We start from the raw sequence: 25,389 nt of genomic DNA on the forward strand, positions 1-25,389 counted from the left end.
AACAGAAATTTGGTGGTTAAAGCTAGCTTATTCCAGTTGAGGCTCTTATATAAGGTCAAGCCCTTTTAATCATTTACAGGTTTTGAAAGTGTTATACACGCTTTTATCTTGACCCGGCTTGACTACTGTAACACCCTGTATGTTGGTGTTTGCCAGGCCTCCCTCTCACGCTTACAGTTGGTCCAAAATGTCAAAGCCCGTTCTTTAACAGGAACACACAAGCGAGAGCACATATCCCCCATACTTGCTGTCCCCCACTGGCTCCCTGTACATTTTAAGCAACAGATGAATTCTACTGATTGTGAGCGCAATGCAAATGGACAGCATGTTTATAAACCAGTTGCAGTGTTTAAATGCAAAATGGATTCATCGTGAATATCAGCTAATCTGTCAGAAACAGCCAGACACCAGTTCATGTCCCAATCCTTTCCTCACTGTTTGTTCTTGGTGTTATTGTTAATTGTTTTATGACTTCATTCTTTACTTTGTTTTTTCTTTGCTCTTTATGTTTCTCAGAATTCATGTTCATCAGAGAATCAGAGGGTGTGAGTTATTGCACAATTGCATTTCAGATGACTCAATGGCATGGGATGCATTCAGTGGTGTGTACCTTAAGGAGTTGCACTTCAAATTCCAACACACAGTAGACAAATGAAAGAGGCTTGGAAGGCATAAATCCAACTGTTTTTTCCAGTCTGCATTGACTACTTTAAGAGGTACCTTCAAGAGGAAAAAACAGAGTAAGGAGAAAAGGTATATATCCCTATACCTATCTCAAAACTGAACCTTGTCCTCTTTCCTGGCGTGTGTGTTGGTGGTGGTTTCTAGTGCTTGCTTTATCATAGGGAGGAGAAGATGTGCAGGTAAAATAAGACTAGCTAAATGGAGAATAAGTGAGTCAGAAAAAACAGTGATTTTACCACCATAACCATATTTATTCAGATGCAGTGATCAGTTCTTTCAATCCAATTGCTTTTTGTCTAATCTTTTTCACATCAGATGCAATGAGGGTTTTTTTTCCTTTTTAAATATTATTAATTCTTATAAATACTGATTATGTTCCATTCTCTTAATGTATCATTATATTCCAGGTTCAAAGCCTATGCTTCAGGATGGATACACTATACACCAGGGGTCTCAAACTCCGGTCCTGGAGGGCCGGGGTCCTGCTGTTTTTCTTGTAGACCAACGAAATAGAATCTCTGATTGGCTGAAGAGTGTCCTTACCTGTTTTCAAGGTGAAAATCAACAGGTAACTAAGAGGTGAAAACAAAAATCAGCAGGACCCCGGCCCTCCAGGACCAGAGTTTGAGACCCCTGCTATACACTGTCACTCAAAGTATGTGTATTAAAGTTTTCTATGAAGCTAAACAAGATGTGTAGTGTTCAACGCTTGTGTTCTGTGCATAGGAATAAAGCATCTTTGTCTTAACAATCATTGCTCCATACAACCCAAGAACAGTGCAGATAAAATTGTTGGAAAAAGTGGAGCCCATAACACAACCTTACTATAAACTTTTTTTTATTCCTGGTAAAGAGGAAAAGACCTCTATTGCAGGTTCCTTATCTTCAGAATTACACAACTAAATGCATCATTATTGCTGGTATAGCCATGCTGCGCAATTTTAAATCATTTGCAAATCAGGTTCTCTCATTTCCATTAACTCTACAATACCATTTATCCACCCTTAATCCAAATAAAAACTTGAATATGGGGGAAACATGCTCTTAGGGACAAAATAATTTTATAATATGTCACAGTAATATATATTTTAAAGATGATAGACTGAAAAAGATTTTGCAGTCTTTTCATTCTGTGTAGAAATGAAAAGGGAAAACATTAATCTCGACATCACATTCCACTGTGCATATTTTCAGACAAAAAAAATGAGCTTCATTTTGGTAAGGAGTGAACATATGAGGAACTTAAAGAAACAGTGTGCATTTAAGCCATCTCTTCACTTTAATGCGCATATGTATCATGTGGGGACCAGTGGGTAGCGCTGTTGCCTCTCAGCAAGCAGGTTCTAGGTTTGATTCCCGGGACAGGGCAGCCAGGGTCCTCTCTGTGTGGAGTTTGCATGTTCTCCCCCATCTGTGTGGGTTTATTCCAGGTGCTCCGGTTTCCTCCCACAGTCCAAAGACATGCAGGTCAGGTGAATTGGAGGTACTAAATTACCCCTAGGTGTGAATGTGTGTGAGTGTGTTTGTCTGTGTGTCTGCCCTGCTATGGACTGGCAACTGTTTCCCCACCTTTCACCCAATAAGTGCTGGGATATGCTCCAGCACCCTGTGACCCTAATTAGGATAAGTGGCTTTGAAAATGAATGAATGAAAGAATGAATGTATGTATCTTGTGAGTGAGGCTGAGTTGTCATTGTGCATTATTCTTAATCATGCTAAGTAAATATGGCCTGTAAGTGAGGTGATATGACGTTCACACCATTTTCAATCAGTACTGTTCTCTTACTTATGCCTAGGTAACACCTCCTTCAGTAATTTGGATTAATAATTTACTGGTTCACATATATGTGAAAAGAAGCGTGTGAAAGTTGAAGTTCAATAGAAATGTTCACAGCATTTTTGATACTGCAGGGTGTAAGCTCTGTTGTTCGCTTAGCAATTTTTTTTATCTAGGAGTTCAAAAAGCTGTATCACTGAGATTGCCAACAGAGGCCCTGTTCAGAGTAAGGGTGTGCTACATAAAATGTGGCTCATGGTTTGGTACAATTTGGCCACAGTGGGGAAAATTAGATGTTAAATGTAAATTTACTGATAAAAACTGAAATAACATTCTAAACATGCAATGATTTAGCTTATTAATTCACAAGGAATATGAAGACAACACCTTTTCACAAAGAATATGAAGACAACACCTTTTTAAGCCATTCAGCGATTCAAATAGATTAATTATACATAACTACATTATCTTATGCTGCTGGCCAGGTTATAATATGCTACTGAAAAGTAGTGTGTAGTTTTCCATGTTAATCCTGTTTTACAGTCTGTATGGAACCATACACCCACTGCTGAACAGTTTGGAATGTGTACTTGTGCTGTTGTACTGCAAATATCACGAATACCTATGCAACATGAGCACTTGATATGTCAACCTGCATTTGTATCCTATATCAATTTAATTGTCTGCTTTTTCACAACACATTTCCTAAAACAAATGTATTTTCAGGGTGGAATTCTATTTATTTGATTTTAGCCACATACAGCTGTATGTTACTTCACAGTGAAGCTGTTATGAAGTATGAATGTGTGTGTTTTGATTAATGCATTCATAAAAAAATATATGAAAACATACTTAGAAACTTAGTAACTTTGATAAGTTACAATGAATAAATGTATGTATGCTCTCTGAAAATGCTGCTCTGCAGAAATTGAAAGCAATTAAGACACAAACACCCAAACACATTCTCAATAATAAAGGACTTTGACTTTACTACTCTTTTAAAAGTAACGCTTTGAGAAACAATGAGATATCTTGAGGATGAAGTGAGTTGTATGCAGTGATCTTAAGTACTGTAGTGAAAAGTTTTTGTTAAAAGTTAAGTTACTGTGGGTGCAGATAAAATTTTCTTTCCCTTTTTCCTCTTTCTCTAAACCTGTCTCTTCCCATTGCCAAAACTTTATTATCATTTTCCAGGAAGTGAGTTTACTCCACTTGAATTTTTATCCAAACATACAGATATAGAACTTTGTTGCAAATGTTCTGCATCAGTTTTCATATTTAATTTCTGTATCTTCAGTTCTCTTTCTTGAGTGAATAAAACTAAATTGTACTGCATCTTTAAGACACTGTTATGAAGACAAATTGTTTTTAATATAGTTATAATGCAATCATCGATTGATATACAGCCATGAGTACAATGGCATCCCACATGTCTCAGTTCTGCGTTGTGAAGCATAACTGCATTATGACTAACTCATGCAATTTAAATGATCTAAGAATCTAGTTTTATTGTTTTATACAGTAATTGTTATTATGGAATATGCCAGATATATGTCAGATACCAGTAAATGTGATCTACACAGCAAAATATAGATTACATTAAGCTAAACCTGTTTGGGTCTTAGGATGAAACTTTTAGAGTATTGTATCTTTGAGACTGGTTTTTTTTTCTAAGTAGAGTTTAATGTTTGATAGAGTTAACTGCTTAATAGGTTTTCTCTTGTCTCAAAGTACAGCCTCACTCAAAGCAGCAGTGCATTTGGGAGTGGCTTGGCACAGAATGAGGGCCTTACCTTGTGCAAGATACTATCTTTCTTGAGGACACATCAGAATAGCGTGGTGAAATTACCATCCCAGATTTGAGGTGGTTCAAGGACGGCATGATATTGTTGCTGTTTGAAATTATGCCAAACAGAGATGTTTCACTAATGATTCTGGTGACAAACTCTTCTGATAAACATAAACTCCTGTTCCTGCAGGAACTTGCCATAATCTCTGTCCCAGAAAGTGCTTACCGGTGTGTGCTGATGCACTAATACTGTTGAATTTCATTTCAAACCTAATGGAGATGACACTTACCACATGAAGAAGCTGGAGTCTGGAAGTCAGTGCAGTCAGTGCACTCAAAATCTTGAAGAAAAAAAATACACCTCAAAAAAAGCTTTTGGAAATTTGCAATAATGTTGTAATTTTTGTCATGCAATAATGTCATCAACTTATTGTCACAGATCCAGGTAAATCTCAGGGTTCCCACTAGAGAGCTAAGGTGCAGACACTCTGATCCTTCCAGAAGATTTACCCTTACCATGTCATTAGTTTCCCCTTTGTCTTGTTGTGCTCCCTATTTTAACTCCCCTTACTTTCAATCTGTGCTCGGTCTTGAACTAGCATTATTGGAGTTAAATCAGTTCTTTAGCATTTTGTTACTTTGACCTGGAGTTTTGTGGATTGTGTAACCCTTTCTGTTCAACTGTTTATTCTTTGTTTTCTCCTCTCACAGAGTGTTTTGTTCGAAAATTTTGTCTATTTAAAAGTCCAGTTCTGATTTCACAACTTTGAGTTCTCTGCATTTATTGTTGGGGTGCTTCTGCAAGTGTGGTCAATTCTAACACAACAATAGTCAGCTCAACAATCTCCAGTGGTGATTCCTGGATTCAAGTTACAGCTTGGAATCTTCACATAACAGTGTGTTGAATGTGTGCTATGAATTAAATATATCAGCAACCATATCTGTGTTTCTGTTTAACATTTAGGTGAATAAACATTGTTTCACCCAGAAAACAAGTTCCAACACATTTATTTCATTTTAAAAATGAGATGATGTAAAAAAAGTTTTAAGTACACAATGACAGGTTGAGAAAATATGGTCCTGTTGCATCTGAACTGTCTTTTACAACTGCACACCTTTAACCTGATTGTGATTGTGAGTTGTTCTTGCTGGGTGTCTCTGATATATGTGACATATTAATAAGGTGATAATGAAAAACACAAGCCCTACTGAACACTTGTCCTATTTTCACTCAATATTGTAAGCTTTTTATGCTTAGGTTTGTCCTCTCTCAATATATAGTATGCTCTAGTTTGTCTAAAGTTTTAGGTGCAAGTCTGAGTTTGACTGATTGTTAAATAAAAACAATGGCAGAACCACAGGAAAACATATGAACACCTTGCAGTGCAGTTTAAGAGCAGTCTCAAAAATTTGATGATAGGTCTGACTGAAACAGTAAATCTCAAATAGATAATCTAAAAATCATAAAAAAAAGAAAAAACTTTCATGGTTCATACAACTAAATAATATCTTGTTGGTTAAATTGGTGATCCAATAAATGGCAATTATGGCAGATCAGGTGTCAAACCTCTCCGTTTTCTTTGTTTTCCTGCTAGTTACCTGTTTCTCCATTTATGCTATTGGATAACTGGCATGGCAACAGAGCATGTATAAGATCCATGTAAACATTATCTATATGTGTGTGCCCCTTTTGGGGGCATGATATTCCCAGTCTGGGGAGGTGAATGTTCTTTGCTAAATTGGTATATAAAGTATGTCAAATCCACCCTATCCACCACATTTTGACACATACAGGCTGACAGGCTGTACAAGGCACAGCTCAGTGCAATCAGTATGTGAGAGACTTCACAAAGGTGCACAGGAAAACACAGGGGTATATATACACAGACACAATGACAAAACAAACTGAGGTCACATGCACACAATAATTAGATAACAAGATGATTTGCCAGTCAGGTCCAACTGTGCTCTGATCAATCAGGAGACAGGGAGGTAGACACACAGGCCTGACACCTGATATATGCTATTTGCACATATGCACGCAGTTACAACCTTATCCCTGTAACATTCCAACTTTTTTCTTGAAATACTACCTCTTTAACATTGACATCTCAGATTTACATCTTTTTTTCAAGAAAGATTATTACCTTGCTCTTGAAATCTTAGATTTTTTCCCCATTATATATGGGGTATTTGCACATGAACTCCAACTTCTTTAATTTTTTGCACAATCAATATTAGATCTTTATGCAAAGTAATGTTTGTTAAAATTTGTTTATTCATTTTGGTATAACCAAATTTATTTAGGTATAACTGCTTTAAAAGAAATGATAAAGTATTGATACTTTGGTGTCAACCCACCCATCACTGGTTCTGGCAATGGGTTGCAAAGATGAAAGGGGAACCTCTCAGCATTACTGGAAAACTATATATGGCAAAGTTCCAAGTTTCATATCTGAAAGACACTAAATGAGTCTTTGTCTTTAAGGAGGCAGAACCTGTATAACAGCGTATCTCTATGGAGCAGTCCCGCCTCTTAAGCACAAGAGAGCTTGTTTCACAATTTCTAGGTTGGTAGTTGGCGCTGTCATTTCTATTAGCCCGTAAGTAAAAGTACAAGGTGAGCTTAATGCTGCCTTTCCCTAGGGAGCTCAGGAATCTTCTTCAGCAAAATGAAGAGACCTCACTTAATTATATGTTTTCTGTCTTTTTCATCAACTGTGAATGCAGGTAAATTGTGTCATCTCATTCAAAGTGGCCAGTTTAAATGGTTTTATTAGAAACAATGTCAAAATATAGGGGTTTTTTTTTTGGAAGCAGTTACAGAGCTTCAAAGTGCAACATGCTTCTTTTGTTCATACCAAGTAAGAAGGATAACCAAACTCTAATTGACAGGGTCTGTGTTTTGATACATTTTATTTAATGTATTTTACTTTTAACAATCTGTTGTGTATAACAATTGTCTTACTTTGCAGTGTGGTAAACTGCAGTGTCTCTTCTGTAGAAAGTGTTGACTAACCCAGTTTTCAGAATCAGTGAACGGTCAGTTTTATTTACAACAGATCATTTGAATGCTGTTGTATCATGGAAACTTCCATTTCTACGACATGCCTAATGCAAACAAAGTTATCAGGGCATGTCAGACAATTCACCTTGCAAACACCAGTTAATGCAACAATAGCAAGGTTCACCAAGAGAAGTTGAGGCAAAAATGCATAAAGACTACAAGGGAATTTCAAAAGCTGTAAGTGTGTATGACAGTGTGTATGGCAAATAGGCTATCTTTAAAATAGCAGAACACTTACCTCCTGTGGCAAGGGTAAGGGCTTAAGGTACAACAAGTCATATAAAGAATATTTAAATTGTAGCCAACTACGCCACTCTGGGAATTTCATCCAGAGAATTTCAGCCTAGTACTAGCACATAAAACACAGGTTCATTAATACCAGGAAGCCAGAGACATGGTTTCAGGTGTAAACTTGAATTTCATTGACCAAGGAGGTAGTGGAATCACTGCAAAGCTGAAAACATGCAAAAGTATTCTGGTGACAGTTTCAATTTGATATTGATTGCAGATAAAGTCAACCATGAATGTTCTAAGGTGGGACAATAATTAGGAATTCTTTGTTACAGAATAGCCTTTAAAAGTGTATCAGTACAAGAATATAATAAATACTTCCACTATCACACACTATCACAGCACTATCACACAGTCAGACTTCCACTATCACACCACTATCATACAAACAAACAATTACCCACCATTGCAACTGAAATAGAAAAGAGCTAAGGCTTACCTTGGGGTGAGGCAGACTAATTAGGGGATGTGCTCAGGTCCCACACCACATGCACTCATGCAAACAATAAGTGAATCAAAGCAAGGTGCTCCTGGAAACTTCACACTGTGAGGGGACACCACCGTGACTAGCCTTCCCAAAAGAGGCACTCAGCTACAGCCTTGATTCAAGGGAATTATTAATTGAATAATGGACACACCAAATCACATACCAGTTGGCAAGCCACACACAAAACTAAACAAAACCAATAAATACAAATCACACATCCACAAACTCGTACAAAAAATGAACCAATAAAATAGAAAAAAAAAGAAAGGACACAGTTAACTAAACATCACGCACACTGAATAACAATGAATGCAGAGGAATACACTGCACTGAGAGACTGACCGTCTAACAGTGCAAGCGATATTCTAAAGTCACTATAAGCCAACTAATACTAATGAAACATAAATGAAAAAGTAATAGAGACAAAAACACAGACCGAAACCAAACAGAGACAAAACAGCAGCTTAATCTAGATGCGGCACACCAATACCAATTCCCCTTTGAAGGTCTAATGCTACCTGTTGGAACAAAATGAAGAAAATAAACCTTATAAAAGTAACAGTGCCGTACCCTGCGCGTACATATCCACACTATGGCAATCGCCCATTTAAGACAGATGACACCAGGCAGTGCTACGGCGAGGCAGGTGAGGCTACAAACAAAAGCGATTGTGCTACTACCTCGCCAAACATGAGTCCCAAAGATGAGAGAGACACAGCCACACCTCACAGGCTCAGATTTCATACTATTATTATAACAAACAATTATAATTCACATTAGACAATAATCATATAACTGTATAGCCATATAAATGTATAATACAAATGTACTATCTTTCCTATCTTGGTTTTCTTTTTTCTCTCCCATTCTGTACTCTCCATATCATCCTTTATTCTTCCAAGATGTATTAGATTCAACTCAATAAAGAATATATAGGTAAACTGGAACCTTTGTGTTCTTGCTTAATTTGGAGGATTTTGTTGTAGTCTTTTGTGATCAAGACATCAGTGGCATATTTCTTTGTGGTATGGTTTACTCACATATAGTTAAACACATAATCATTTTCATTCTTTACTCATACATGCATGAACAAACGCCATCCTACACCTGCATACGGACACTCACAGACAGGTGCACACATAGAATAGCTTCCAAATTACTGATGTATTTATTTATTCCTGTATTTGTTGAAGAAATAGTCCTTAATTCATGTGGATTAATATTCTTAATGCGATCTTTTGTACCCACAGGCTCTCACTCTTTGTATGCATTTGCAACATACATAGCTGGAGAGACACAGTTTCCTGAGTTCAGCGCGGTTCTGATGATGGATGATGTGCAGGTGGGATACTACGATTCCATTAAAAATAGATTGATCCACTGCATTCAAAACACTTCACAGACGTACGATGTAGAAGAACAAGAAGCTGGCGTTGTATTTGGAGACACGTTTAAAGATATGAAGTATCAGGCGTCATATCTGAGGAGTCACTTCAACGATACAGACGGTGAGTATTACAGATATACCACATCATTACTCAACATAGAAAATCAAGAGATGTGATTTATGGTGATTTATATAGAATCATATTCAATTGATTTGTTAGGAACTATTTTGTGTGTTGTTACGCCCAGCCTAGGGGTACCGAGCATAACAAAAGTGACCCCCCCCCCCCCCCTTTTCCTGTACCCAGTGATGACCCGTGCCCACGAATTATAATCCAAAGAGTGATTTATTTACAGAAGTGGTAGTAAAAAGCTTCGGGGGTGAGCACGGCCAAAACAACAAACAAAACAATCTATATTTTACAAACGAAATAACCTACTTTCCAAAAAGAAAAGAAAAGAAAATACAGAACTCTTCCCTAACTCCCTAACGAAAAAACAGGAGAAAAGGAGAGCGAAAAAAAATGGCTTCACACCCCCTACCACTACCCGAACAGTTAACACGAAAATATTTACAACTATTTTGCAACAACGAAAATCACATACACACATATAAAGTTTTACAAACGATACAACGAATCTCTGAAACACACACAACGAATTAGCAAAGCACAACGAACGGACACGGACAAAGTGGCCAGGACAAAACGAGAGGCGACCGGCATCTGGATGGCGCGTCTTTTTAAAACTGGCGCCGTCAACCGTGGGCCAATCCTCGATCACCACCTGCGGAGTAAGACATTAAAGAGACATACGGGGAAAACACAGACAGGCAGGGGAGGAAACAGCACCACACACAGGCAGGGGGAGAAAAATAACAGCACACAAAATAATACACATTTATGACTCAGGGTCATAACAGTGTGGTAGCAAATCCTCTCTTTGTAAAATAAAATGTAAGGGCCACCTAATGAATCACTTATTAGTCAACCATTTGCCAATTCAATTGTCCTAACATTTTAAACACAACCTGTAATCCTTCCTTTACTCCTGATTAATTTATCAGTGAACCATATATTTGTATCAGTTTATCTCTATAAAACATTCAAATAAACCTCTAGTTTTAAGATGTTTATTTCTTACCACACTCAATGGCATCACACATTAGCCATGCTCTTACAAAAGATGTTTTCATTATTCAGTCTCTCATTTACTTCCCTTGTCACCATCAGGATTTGGTGTTTATCAGAGGATCCTTGGATGCGAAATGTCGGATAGGAATGAGCATGGCCATGGACGCATCAAGTTATTGGATGCCTTCAGTGGTTTTAATCTGCAAGAACTAAATTTGAACATGCAACAGGGAAGTTTTCTGTGGAACACAGAATCAGTGATTGAGTGGAACACTGAAATCCAAACACGTTTTAAAAGGATGGTTGTAAATCTTTGTCATCCCTGCTGCATTAAATTTTTAAAGAAATACCTCCAAAACGAGAAAAGATATTTACTGAGAAAAGGTGAGATCAACTACTTGTACCTGGAGAAGATGATCAAAATTTGTGTTTTGTTTTTACTTCATTGTCTCTGTTTCTTCCTCCACAGTAAAACCTAGGGTCAGGCTCCTCAAGAAGACTCTCACAAACTCTGCAGAAATTCAGATAACCTGTGTGGCAACTGGTTTTTACCCACGTCACATCAATCTGACAATACTCAGAGATGGCCAACCTGTGGTTGAAGACCAAATCATTGGAGGAATGCTTTTACCTAATGGAGATGGGACCTACCAGATGAGGAAAAGTCTGGAGGTCAGTGTAGATGAAATAAGAGCAGGCCACAGCTACACCTGCTCAGCCAGCCACCTCAGTCTGGACAACAAGCTGGATATTAGTATTGGTAACGTGCATGATTTCGGTTCTTGATAGCCATCACGTTTAAATTATTACTGGCAAAATATTTCAATTGTCATACAGACTGTTTGGGTGTATTCTCAAATGTCCAGTTCTTTTTTTACTTGATATGACAGATGATACAGCCTCTACATCTCTGCCCATGGTGATCTCGGTCTTGGTCTTGGTCTCGGTGTTGATGATACCCATCTTTGGTTACAATGTATGGAGGCGATGTGCAGGTACAACAAGAGCAGTGAGCAACAGAGATTAATCAAGTTAATCAGAGGCAGCAATGCGCTTAGTCTGATCACGCTGCATCTAATGCAGAACTTTATTACATGTCATTACAATCCTTTTGACATTTCTTAATGCCATTATTTCAGATATTAAGATACCTATTACCTAAAGCCAAATCAGCTGGCTGAATTATTAACTGATAATGACTAAATTGTAAATTTTACAGATCTTTATATTTGTCTGATTTTTATGAGCATGATTTTATAAACATGATTTTATAATCATTTCTACAAATTGCCTTCCACTGGTGTGAAAACAGTACAGTACAACAACCAATTATTTCACTACTACTAGTGGTAACTGACATTTACTTAGAATATGCTAATGATAATTATGTTATGTTTCATTGTGTAACTATGAACTGAGCAGTCTAGCATATTGTAATATATTTCTGGAACATTACAATATATGTTGTGTTGCCTAAACATGAGGAAATTCCTCTACTTAATTCCGATCATTCTACTTATCAAGAATATGTTACAAAATTCCAGAAAAATATTTGCTGGGCTGTTATTCCTCTGTCATGTCCCCTATCCTCTTTTTCCTGAAAAACTCCCTGGCCACTGTTCTCTGATTCCATCATAATCACTCCAAACAACTGGCATTAACACTCACCAGCACCAGCTCACACACACTCTATTCGGCCTTTCAGCAGGCTGCCCTTTTTCACCAGTCACATCCTAACAGAAGAGGGGGTGCAAACACACTTGGTTGTGCTATTTCCTTCTGGAGTTTCCACACATGAAAATCCATATGTACTCACTCCTAGTAATGTTTCGCTCTTCTGGCACAAGGCTTGTTTATCTCTGAGAAGGAAAAAGCGATTCTTTTCCTGAATGACTGAGGCAGCTATTAGATTGCATGTGTTAGACTACTATCCCATGTGGAAGTAAAATACAGCCTGTTGCAGTCTGATCATTTTTCCCAGGTGGAATCATCAATTCCACAAAAAGAGTGGAAGTCTGACATCCTGAATATGGTAACTTTTGGGGTAAATCGCCTTTCATTCACGTGTTCTCACTTATCTGTGTTACGTTCATTATGTTCCAGGTGCCAAGCAACGGTGTGGCTTTGGATATGCTGCTGCTTCAAGTGAGTGCATGGGGTTTTAGTGAAGCCATAGTTAAAAGTTATGCACAGTGTGTTTAAATGATCTGCTTGCTGCTAATCACCTTTTTAAATCATCTTTGTGTCATCAGTGTATGCGTCAACACAATGGTGTTCACAAAACTTAGCTAGAGACTGGAAGTAACACATACATATGATTTGCATCTCTTTCCAGGCACAGAAGAATTTTTTGGAGCAGAAGAAAAAAGTGCCCCACAACTTGAAACTGGGCCTGCTAGTATTAGGAAAGAGTGATTTAATAAATAAAAGCTGGTGATGATGAAACTATTTCCTAAATAATATATAACTCACCAGAGCCTGTGTCCGTTTAAGAAATTTCAGTGTTTTTATTTTTAATTATACTGTACTTTGTGGAATGACTGGAGCACCATATGAGAAGTAGTTGACTAATCAACTGATGAGACACATTAATGAAAACTATATTACTGTGCTAATTCACATCTAAATGACAGCAAATATGTGTAGTTACTTGCTTTCAAAATGTTATAGGGTGTGTAATCAGCCACATCACCTTGTTAATTCTAACCTATGTTCTACATCTCAGCCTTATTTTATGATGCCAAATGCATGATTTCACATTTTATCACTTCCAAATACACTGAGTGTTTGGGCCTTAACAATCCTCCTATGACAATAATCCCTCTGAAATGTTGAGTTTGCTCAGTCCCTTTCAGAAGAAGTGAATAGCTTTGAAGGAACATTTATTGGTCTTCATTGAATTGACTCAGCCTGTAGTTTGTTAATTTATGAGTATTTTGTCCTTTTATACGATACAAATATTTTGCCACAATTTACAACAGAGGGCATCTGATTTTGTATGAGCTTATATTGGACTTGATAATAATTTAAAATTACAGTAACTAGTATAGTTTATCCTTGCTAAACACCAACCTATACTGATTCCATAATGTCCCATTCCATAATGTTTCCTATATGTTTTGTCATTTCCCATAGACATTGTTGTATCTTCATATGATAACTAACTGTGACAATTACTCTCATCCCATTTAATAACTGTACTCTAACAGGCCTGGGATCCTATAAGGTTGCATCATGACACTTTCACTCTAAACCCACAGTTGCGAACATTAGTGATGGTCAAAATTCAGAGGAAATCATGACCAACTGAGCATACAATTTTAGTCATCATTGTGGAAAGATTTTGTATTTTACAGAATAATCATCGCTCTAGAGCCAGTTGTGGTAACTTCTTGAAATATGTCTAGAACTGTATGGTCTTTTTTCTTCTTCTTCTTAGATCTGCTTGGCTAATTTTACTGTAAGACAAGGAAGGCTTAACCTTGTTCAGATAGACAAGAAAGCTGATGTCGCATTTGTTCCATTGCAACCTCAACAAAAGTTAAGAATTCTTAGCTATATGGACAAGATGTGGGCAGTCCAAGTATTAGTGTCTCTGGCACATAGCTCACATCTTAGGATGCTTTAATAAAATGGGAACAATACAGCATGTAGACTGGCCTCACATAACCTTCTGACAGAAAGGACTGGACCTTCAAAATGTACTAAAATTAAAATTGCTATTATTTTGTTTCTTAAAACTTAAACAATGCACACTTAGAACAAAATGCTATTCTAAAACACAATTTCCATAAGTATATCCTCTTGGAGGCTAACCCAGAGATGGTTTGTGTTTGAGTTAATAACACTATTTCAACTCTAATGAAACAATAAAAATCAAGTTTTTTATTTGAGGTGAACTATTTCTTCAGACATGAGTATTAGTGTATTTTCAAGTACTCACCTGAGGCTCCAGTGTATTCAGACTGAAGGGATGACTGGGAACCTAAAACATAAAAAATAATTCGGGCATAGTCATGTCCCTATGGTCACAAAAAAAACCCTCCTTTACTGAAATGAAGCATTAATCTCTCTATATTTCTTTTCAGTAGAAATACAAAACTAGCTTACAAAACTCCCTCTTAACACAAGTTTAATCTGCAACTTACTGGTCCTATTTTGAAGGACTTTCTGACATCTTTTGGCCATGTGGCACCATTTTGTCACCATGTTAAACCAAGAATGAAACTATGTTTTATAAATAGAGCTACAACAACCTGCTTAGGTTGCTTCCTGCCTAAATCTGAACACTCTATGCCTTAATTCCAGTGAAAAGAACATCAAGGAAATAACTATGAAAATCTTTGACTCAGCACCCAATCACTGAATTAATATTTGGTTTTTCTGAATCGCTGGTACTACTATATTTGTGTTTGCTTTGTTTTGAAAATTTGTTTACTCTTTTCTCAGTTCTTATCTTACCGGTGTGTCTTTTCCTCCACTTAACGATGGCTACCGTGAGTACAATTAGACACACCAATAGAACCACAAGCACAGAGAACACTATGGATGCAATAGGTGGTCCAGGATCATATTCTGTCAAGAAAAGAAATCATAGTTTTTTAGAAACATTCCTTAAAATAAAGAAATGATGAAATCAAAATGATGTTTTCTTGTTTGTCATTGGCTGCAGTTAATGTGATTTCAATATATCTCAGCACTTTGGAATTACTTGAACACCAGGCTTCCATTGTACAAAATAACCTTGCTCCTGAGAGTTTTTAATAGTAGCATGTCATTTGAATTCAAGGCTACCCTGATAGGGTATTTGCTTATACTTTAATCACGTATTCCCATATGGCGCTTTAAAGAAGCTGTGTTTTCAAACAACTAGATGTTATAAAATGTTAACATCCCATACTTACATACCAAAACTGATGTCTAGCTTGTTGTCCAGGCTGAGGTGAGTGGCTATGCATGTGGAGTTTCGTTTCACTGTTAGTGCCTCTGCACTCACCTCCAGACTCTTCCTCATCTGGTAGGTGTCCATCTGGTAGGTGTCATCTCCTTTAGAGAGAGTTCCTCTCATAGAGCAGAATTCCTCCAATGATCTGGTCTTCAGACACAGGCTGATGATCCCTGAGAATGGTCAGGTTAATATAATGAGGGTAGAAACCAGTGGCCTGTGTATTTTACATCCTTTCTGTACTCTTTCACTGAGGAGAGCGCTAAAAGTTAAAAAGAGAAGAGAAAAGAGAAAAGGTAATTGCAGCTAAAATGACTCCAGTAGGCTTTGCTTTTAGACATTACTTAAGAATTCAATACATGTGGTCACACTGTGGTTGAATTGGATGATCCAAATTAAGTGGCACAACTCGACGGATCGAGTTGATATTCACATACACTGAGCATATTTTTTCCTTATCTGTAGTAAATTATTTTATTCAATATTCAAATTCCCATTTCATGTGACTAAATCTAAATCTAAACTATACTATCCTATACTATATTTCTGTAAGGTGGGCAGGATATATGTAATTAGTTGTTGCTTTTGTTTGAAGGAGATTATGCGTCATTTTTGGTAGGCGTGTAGTGAGAACAGAGCACACTGATGTACATATGCATGCACATGAAAAAACAAAGGAATTTACTTTGTGTTTTGAACTTTCTACTTTATTTGCTTTTGCACTTCCACTCATAAAATACTAGTGGAGGGCTGGGGATGGATGGATGAGAGGAGGTCCTACCGAAAAAGATAAGTTCAGTGCAGTTAATCTAAAAAACAAGCAAACAAACAAACAAACAAATAAACAACAACATGTGAGAAATGAACTGGGCCTGTGTCAAGAACCAAAACTGTCGCAGGACGCAAGTGCGCAACACAGGATTTATTCAGACAAAAGGCAAAAGTAAACAAGGGACTTAGAAAGTTCAACAAGGGTTTTCTCACAGAATATACCAACTGGTTAGTCTCAAGTTCGTTCACAGGCTGCGTTTCAAGTGGCACAAGGCAAAGGTCTGTGGTGTGTTACCAGGAGTAGACTTTGCGGTGAAAGTGCACAACAAAGGAGTATAAATAGGGAGGAGTTAATGAAATTAATGAGTGAACAGGTGAAGGTGGTGAGTGATCAGACCGGTGATCAGTAGACCGGCGACGCTGAACGCCGAGTGGCTGAGGCAGACAAGGGGGGAGGCGAGGTCGTTACAGTCTGTGAACTTGTTCAACATTCAGAATTGTGAACTATGAGCGTGGACATGTTCATTTTAATCTGTGTGAACTGAACTTCAAGCTAGCTCTTGTGAAAGTGTGAACTTGCACAACACTGGTTTTAGGTTCACTCAGAGCAAGTTTGAGTCTGACTGATCATTAAATAAGTATAGCAGCAGAACCATGGGAAAATATATGCACCGCCTGCATTACCAACTGTTACCAACAGTAACAACAAGCTGTGATCTTTTATACAGTTAACCTAATAGATTACATTAATAATTTATTTCTTAACATCAGTGTTTCACATGCTTTTCAGGATAATTTAGAATGATTTATAAATGTGTTTTGGACTCATGTCAGGAATACAGTTGCGATACAATAAGAAGTTTCTCTATCTTCTGTGTCTGCATAGACAAGCAACACTATCACTAACACTAGCAAGTGCTGTCACTCAGCATTGTTTTCTAGTTTCATTTAATCCTGTACTCTGTTAAAACATGTGCATATGTGTAAGGCTGAACTCTGCATGGGAGAACTGTCGAATACAATGAGCGGTCATATCTAATAGATCTCGGGTAACTGAACAGTCAATAACAGCAGATTTTAGCCAAGCACAAAGCTTTGGCGGAGACCATCGCTAGTAGTCATGTGGATTTTGACTCAAACCAGTGGATTTTGACTCAAACCAGTTCTCAAATACATGAAGGTGCTAGCAAAACGGGACAGCACAGCGTACACATAATCAGTAGGACACATCACCAAAAGAAGACTTTTATCACACTGTATATTTATATATCTATTCAAACATCAGACGCTTACTATTAGTAGCAGTGCACACACATGTATTGATACTGAACTGAGGTTTGGGAACCTAAATACAGATGTTAATGTAAATGACTACATGCTGCAATTTGTGTATCTAAGAGCAAATTGTTGAAAGGGCACAATCTATTTGACGTGTAAAAAACTGAGAAATGGTAACTCCTCTTACACATCCGTAATGTGTTGATAATTTTCCGGAATAGGGTCATCTGTGAACACAAGCCGAATTCAAAATTTCAAAAAAGCTGATCAGACAATTGTCTGTTCAGTCAAACAAATTGTACACTATTGATGACAGGGATAAAAATGTATGTCTGCAACAATATTTGTCAGTTTCTTTTCATTGCTGAGAGTTTTTTGCTTTTTTATGCCACAATAGTAGCTTTTGATATACCACTCCTTTTTTATTTTATTTATCTTTTCCATCTTTTAATTTTCATTCATCTTCATGAGCACATGTGCCTGTGTGTATGTGCACATGTGTGGAATGTGTGTGTGTGTATGTGTGTGTGTGTGTGTGTGTGTGTTTAATGTTAAATAGACCATTTCAGGAGCTGCACAGCAAATTTCATTGTATGATAATGTGCAATGACAATAAAGACATTGTATTGTATTTGTCACCGCTGACCTTAGAATCAAACCCAGGACTCCGGCTTGCTGCTATCACCAACACAAACAGAACAACCGGAACAGGCAATGTTATGGATACCGATGCAGAATTTCCATAATGATCTGTCATGAGAGATAGAAGTAGAGAATTTTTGAACATGAAGAGCGTGAAATTTAGAAAACTTACATATATCATAAGCTTGAGCGACATCTTTTGATAACTCCGGCAGCATGCACTGATATTCATTTCCCACACTGATTATGACATTGCTATTATTTAAAAGGGATGGTGAAATAAATGAAAATCAAGCATAGTTTTATGGTATCAAATCAAATCCAACGGCTAAGGGGCATGAGAGAGATTTATATTCAGACTCAGATTCAGATTCACGTTTATTATCTATGCTAGTGTGCATTACCAAAACTGATATCCAGCCTGTTGTCCAGGCTTCAATGAAGAATTTAACAAGGGTATTTGTGTAGTGTAAGTTCCTGTACATCCTGGTGTCAATGGGTACGAGTACGGTCACAGGTGAATACAGTGGACCAGCGTAGACCATGGAGATGTATGCAGACTGGCAGATGAAAAGAACTGGTCGTTGGTGTTGCATGTGTTTAAGGATGCATGCACCAGCCTTCACTCTTAAGGACTGGCTCAGAAGTCATGCAATGGTGTGGACCTATGATAGTATACAGAACTGGATATTCCAAACTGGGATGAAGAGAAGCAAAAAAGAGCAAAGATTATGTTGACTTACCTTTCTTCATCACTCTGTTTCTTTCCTCTTGAAGGAATATTTTTAAGGTGTGAATGCAGAGAGGAAAATATAATTGTGTGTATCTCTCTGCCAAGACTGCTACATTTAAGGTGAACAAATCAAACCGCTCCGGTTTAAGCTGCAAACTGTCTGGTTCTGTGTTTCTGGTCATTTCCAATATGAATAAGCCATTGAATGAATCCCATCCTCTCATTTCTCCTGATTTGCCATTGTCTGACAACTCACACCCCCCAATTCTTTGATGGACTTGAATTTCTGTGATAAAATTAGAATAAAGAATAATAATTAAATAAACATTATAAATAATAAACATGAAATAATTAAATAATTAATAATATTACATTGAAAAAAACATTGCATTGTGTATGTTTCCCTCTGTGCAAAAGTATATTTGTTTTTCCCCTAGATTACACAGAGTGGATGTCACACCCTGGCTCTCTCTCTCCCCCTCTGCTGGTCATTTTATGTTAGGTTTGTGTATGCACTTCCTGGTTTCCCTTAGTTAATTGTACACACTCGCAGTTTACCGGCAAGCGGTAGCAAGACATGAATTACCAATGAATTGCACCGGCAAACATAACTACAATCATCGCTTTTCTTACGTTTAGGGTGGCCAACTAGACGATTAGGAAGTTTTATTCGAATTCTATCACTGCACACCTTCACCGATAATAATTTATTCTGGACAAAAACTTACGGTGTAGATGCGGCCACCGGTTGTCACGTGAAAGACCCGACTGCCGTGTTGCTGGGATATTTGTAGTTTTAGAGATATGTTGTCATTCCCGCGGACTGTCTCAGTTATGGGAAATATGGGGGGATTTTAAAGTTGTCTAAGAAATCACGGAACTAAGCATTTTAAAATATCCGTGTGTAAATTTCTAACTGAGTATTATTTGGTATGGGTTATTTATGTAAATTATTATAATTTTAAATGATTGTAAACGACTATGTCTGTATGTTTCTTTTTTTTTTCTTTCTTTTTGTGTGTCTGAAGTTAATTTTTTTTTCAATTAGAAATGGTCTCTCCCCCCCACCTTAAAAACCCCAGGGCAGTTCACACAGGGGAGGAGTGAGACGTGAGGAGATCTAGAGGAGCCTTGTAATTGAGCTGGTGTGAATCTAGAAATTTGGAAAGTTGTTAAAATTTGTAAATAGAGGATGCTTTGGGTTTTTTTCCCTTGCTCATTATTATTATTTTGATTTTTAAGGGAAATTGTGTTTTTTTATCATTGTTTTTGGTTCGGTGGCACTTGTTGCTGGCTGGTTTTGGACACATCACTTGGAGAATCACTGTGTAACAAAAATAAAATCTGCACCTGTCCTGCCTCTTATTCCGTGACGCGAGGTCATCCTTCACAACGTCCCTAATAAATCACTAATGGTGCTTAACACCTAACTTATTGGACACTAATACAGGCATTTATTAGTCATGTGTTAATGTCTTACGTGAACCTTAAAATAAAGTGTTACCAAACAGTCTATTTATTTGCTTACTCATTTATTTATTTACTTATTTGCTTACTTACACTCCTACTTTTTAAGTTGGATCAATTCACCTAAAAATGAATTCTCACTTCATCAAAACCACAGTTTCTGAGGTTTTCAGTCAGTTCCTTGATTGCCCACCAGAGGCCTCCAGAGACTGCACTTGTCCATTGTGATTAGCTGTCCCAGTGTCTTTTTTATTCTTTTTTTTTGGACTTGAGCATTGCCATGTTTTTTTTCTGTGTTGCTCAGTCTTGGCCTGTACTTGAATGTTCTTATATTTGTTTCTTTGTGCCTGTATACCTAGGGTGTTTTTGTTAGATACTAAAGAGTGGGAAGTTTTGTTAGATATTAAGGAGTGGGAAGGTTTATTCAATCCCATGACAGAAGAACGCCTCACTGATGAAAGAGTCAGAAAGAGATTGTCATGAATTGTTCACATCGACAGACAGTCTAAGGTTGGTCAACTGACAGTCCAACACAACACTGATTTCCACAAAGATCACACCATAACATGAGTGGGGCCTGATGATCTTACAGAGTTTTTCTTGATTCCAGCAAAAAACAAGAGACTGTGATTCTAATAGGCTATGGAACAAAAGCATCGGATGCGGGAGGAGGACTGGAGAAATATTGTTTGTCCTGATGAATCCCAGATCCTACTGTCTTATGTTAATGGGAGAAAACAACATGAGCCCATGCATTCACCGTGCTGCTGTTCTGAGTACACTCTCACTTGTTTGGTAGCATTTTGTTGTGTTTTGAATGCAAGTGTGGTACTCGGGGCAGGTATGGGATAGCCGGTTTTACCTGGTTTTATCTCAAACTGGAGCAATATTGTTAAAATGTCATTTAGAATCAACCAAAATGAGGATTAACTGGAATACACGTCTCTGTGTCACATGTCCACAGATCCCTCATTTTGTGTATGCATAGATCACTTGGAAAATAATTTCAAAAGCTTTAAATGAAGTGATTGAACGGTGTTTGCTGATGTTGTAAATGAAATGATTGAAAGTGTTTGCTGATAGTTTGCTGTTTGTAGAGACCAGGCAAATTCCAAAGGTGCATCTAGGCATGCACAATGTTACAGCTTAAAGCTGAAAAACATCTATACATACATAGCTGTGCACTCAGCTTTGAACTACTCAAGACTCACTTTTGGTTCAAAAAAGGTTACTCATGTCCTGAGGATGGCTCAGGTTTTTAGCTGGGTATATTTAATGTACAACTCATTGTCTATGCCTAACCTGCCCCTGTGCAGATCAAGTTCAGGCAAGCTCAGTTGTGCACAAAGAAAATCGATTACTTATCTAAACAAAACCTGTGAGACAGAACATTACCTATTTCATAGAATAATGTGTGTACACAGACGTACACATGCCTTTAATTATCATTTATTGGAAATATTGCATACATAAATGCAGGTGGTGAAAAGGAGAAAAATGAAGAAAAAAGTTGTTTTTTTTAAGTAAAAAAAAATGTAAAGAGAACTATAATTGTAAACTATGTGAAACCAGAGAGGCCATTTATAATGCCACATAGCTCTTGCCATGAGTGTTGGGATTACTACATCTCTAGAAAATAATAGACCTTTCCACAGTGGATTTAGTACTGTTAGCATTTATCCAAGGAAAACAAGGATTGACCATTCTACCAACAAAGATTTAAAATCTTCCCGGTATGGAAGACACCAGTGGGCCAATAACATTCAGAGAGAGCACTCCAGTGATTAATCTGTGTTTTATAGCGGTTCAAAGTGTTATTTTACTATGCTTATGGTGACTAACCATCATCAAGTGAATACTCACTCTAATTGTGCATGCATGGTACCTACAGCAGAGAACTATGTGAGTTACAAACCTATGTTGCTTTTTGTTGCATATACAGTCCTGGCCAACAGACATCGCAGCAAAAAATTATTCACACTGTTACGTCAAAGGCTCAGACTTCCCCTTTCACATCTAGATTTTTAAGCTTTAACCCATTTAATGGTTTAACATATGCAGCGTTTTTGAAATGCAGGTAGAAGTTACAGGTGTGGCCGCAAACTAGACACATGTTCATGCCCAACTGAACATGCCCCATTAGTCATTATTACAGAACACCTTTTGATTGCTACATCTCTTCCTATACAACCACAGCAGAGGTGAAGAATTCTCAGTGACATGAACAACAAGTTAAGATGTGATCAATCCAAGTATTTGTATCCCCAGCACACAGCTAACATTTCAGGACACCTTCATTCTTTAGGAGAAAAAAAAATCCCAGGTTTGTGACAGTATGGAGAGAGCAAAATGGTAGCAATACAATGTGTAGTCTGGCTTCACATATCTTTCAGACTGAAAGTCCAACGTTTTAATTTTTTTATTGTTTACAGTGCTTCACAGGCTTTTCAGCGTGATTTGCTGTGATTTATAAACATGCTCTGCACTGATGGCAGAGGGAGCACCTTTAAGATGTGGAATTAAGTTTTTTTTTCTCTTTTGTGTCTGCACACATTTGAAACACTGTCACTGCTATTTAATGTCATAATGGCTACCCCTAAGATGTGCCTTTTTTTCCCTCTGTTTCACTATCATTGCTATTAAGTGTTCATACAGAGTATAACGTAATGCTGTTATTCTCTTTCTACTCTGTTTCAACTTGTGTGCAGTATGTTAGGTTGGACGTGCATGACTGAAGCAATCTGCATGGGACTATTGTAACGTACAATGAATAATCCTCTTACCCAGAAGTCTACATCCTGGTTCATTAAACTGTGATATATACTTTATTTTATTTTACTATTTCAAAAATTTATAATAACAGTTTTTAGCCAGTCAAGTCTTAGAGCCACCCAGGCTGTCAATTAGTATCCACTATCCACGGCCGTTTTCATTCTAGAGAATTATAATAGACTGTAGTACTGTTTAATTTTTTTTAAAATGTTTAAATTCTGTGCTAGACCTTTGGCCCCATGTAATAAAGCCCAGTGTAATAAAGCCCTTAGTGTATGTTTAAAGTTTTTAGTATGCACAAAACTGGTAGCTTGATAACTAAATGGCCAAATCTTAACATGCTATGAAACAGGATTACTAAACAGCTTTGCAAGTGTAAACTTCATTCAGTTTGGAAAATTTTAGTGCCACAAATGACCAAATACCACACTTGCACCAGAGCCAGGTGAATAATCCGAAGAATATCATGAATATCATTGCTTTAATGAAAAATCCACAACTGAGAATACATATTAGGCAGCATCAGAAATGGTTTAAGTTAGAGTTAGAGTCGTTAAATGGTTTAAGTTAGAGTTAGTTGTTTTAGGGTTAGGAACGGTGATTTTTGAGTACGATGAAATGAACATGTCATAATTTATAGGTGGAATATTAATGAAAATTTTACATTTTTTCATAAGATCCTCTTTTATTTGTCTCTTTCAAATTAAAATTTGATTAGAGTTAATTATGATTATACCGATTTAGTATTACATCAGACTTGCCTCCATGTTTGTAGAAAAAAAGCCTATTTCTCAATTTCTTTATTTATCAAGATAGAATTACAGACAAGGTGCACACCATGTATATACAGAGCATATATAATCTGATCTACTGAGTGACGAGAAGAAGTACCTTATTTGTCACACACACACTGAGCAGTGAGCAGTGAAATGCATCTTCTGCACTTAACCCATCCTAACACCAGTGAGCACACACACACTAGAGCATTGAGGCACACACTATGAGCTAGGAGCAATGGGCAGCCGCTGGCGCCCAAGGAACAACTCCGGGGTTTTTTGCCAGTGCCTTAGTCAAGGTCACTGACAGGAATACTAATCCTATCCTGCATGTCTTTGTGGTGGGAGGAAACCGGAGCACCCGGAGGAAACCAATGCAAACACAGGGAGAACATACAAACTCCACACAGAGGGGACGTGAGGTGGGTGGTGTGTGTGTGAGGAATGACTGCCCACAAGTCCTAACAATGTCCAAAGCTGTAATATATACAACCAGTCTTTTACACACACACACACACACACATACAGGTACACATATGCACATGCATCTAAACCTACAAACTTGAGCACACACCCAAATTTCTCTGTAAAATGTGGATTTTTTTCTTTCAACAGGTGCTCATTCTTTGTATGTATCTGCAACATACATAGTAGGAGAAACAACATTTCCTGAATTCAGTTTGGTGCTGAAATTGGATGATCTACAGCTGAAATACTATGATTCAATAGATGAAACCTGTGTCCAGTGGGTGCAGAATACTTCCAAGGACTATGAATCTGAAAAGCATGGTGCCATATGGGTGTTTGAAGGTATTTTCAGAAATATGAGAGATCGAACATTATATCTAAAACATCACTTTAACAATACAGATGGTGAGTGTTTTTCATATTTCCGGTATAATTATAATCATTTGAAGAATTGAAGCTGAATTTTTCTTGTTCCTTGCTGACTAGACTACTGCCATTTCCACATGAGCTTATGAACTTTGACCTGAATTCTTATTCTCTAATTGGACATGCAATGATCCACCAGACACCAGCCCCAGTCCAACTGGTCTCTTTGGATGTTTTTCTGGAGAAAAAGTAAATGAAAGTGTTTCAGAATATTGTTGGTGGGAAAAAATGACTTATTTTGGAAAGCACCATGTATACTAAAATTAGATATTAGATTTTTAACACTATAGGGTTGATGTATAACTCCAGTTCTTGTTTAGATCAATGAAATCATGAATTCAAGCAGAGAAGTCAATGCCATGTCCACAATGGGTTTTGACCCTATATTGAAAAATGCTACTATATTTAGTGCCAATTTAGTTCATATGCACAAGTGGAAGTTAATTCATGTCCATAAGTGCTATGAAAAAGGGAAACCAACATAAAGCAGAATTTAA

The 25,389-nt window shown here is 37.3% G+C and overlaps 2 protein-coding genes across 2 annotated transcripts in view; one reads left to right on the forward strand and one right to left on the reverse strand.

Annotated features, from left to right (window-relative positions):
• Positions 1-8,626: 8,626 nt before the first annotated feature.
• On the forward strand, positions 8,627-12,779 carry LOC115805306 (patr class I histocompatibility antigen, A-126 alpha chain-like). The gene is made up of 6 exons (XM_030765852.1): positions 8,627-8,741; positions 9,346-9,603; positions 10,714-10,998; positions 11,084-11,374; positions 11,514-11,609; positions 12,718-12,779. Exons 1-6 carry the CDS (start codon positions 8,627-8,629, stop codon positions 12,777-12,779), a joined length of 1,107 nt encoding a protein of 368 aa, XP_030621712.1.
• A 1,755-nt stretch (positions 12,780-14,534) lies between these two features.
• LOC115805314 (class I histocompatibility antigen, F10 alpha chain-like) overlaps positions 14,535-25,389 on the reverse strand; it is a 38,218-nt gene continuing 27,363 nt past the window's right edge. Inside the window, exons 4-5 of the mRNA XM_030765865.1 lie at positions 15,076-15,189; positions 14,535-14,599 (exon numbers count right to left, since the gene is read on the reverse strand). Of these exons, the coding sequence (XP_030621725.1) occupies positions 14,535-14,599; positions 15,076-15,189 (179 nt within the window). The remainder of the gene's footprint in view (positions 14,600-15,075; positions 15,190-25,389) is intronic.

Source organism: Chanos chanos, chromosome 1, assembly GCF_902362185.1.
Source record: "Chanos chanos chromosome 1, fChaCha1.1, whole genome shotgun sequence".
Classification (NCBI taxonomy): domain Eukaryota; kingdom Metazoa; phylum Chordata; class Actinopteri; order Gonorynchiformes; family Chanidae; genus Chanos; species Chanos chanos.

Coding starts and splice junctions, on each gene's coding strand:
- LOC115805306 (XM_030765852.1), top strand. CDS start 8,627: ATGAAGAAAATAAACCTTATAAAAGTAACAGTGCCGTACCCTGCGCGT. Junction 10,999..11,083: donor AAGATATTTACTGAGAAAAG/GTGAGATCAACT, acceptor CTTCCTCCACAG/TAAAACCTAGGGTCAGGCTC. Junction 11,610..12,717: donor TGTATGGAGGCGATGTGCAG/GTACAACAAGAG, acceptor ATTATGTTCCAG/GTGCCAAGCAACGGTGTGGC.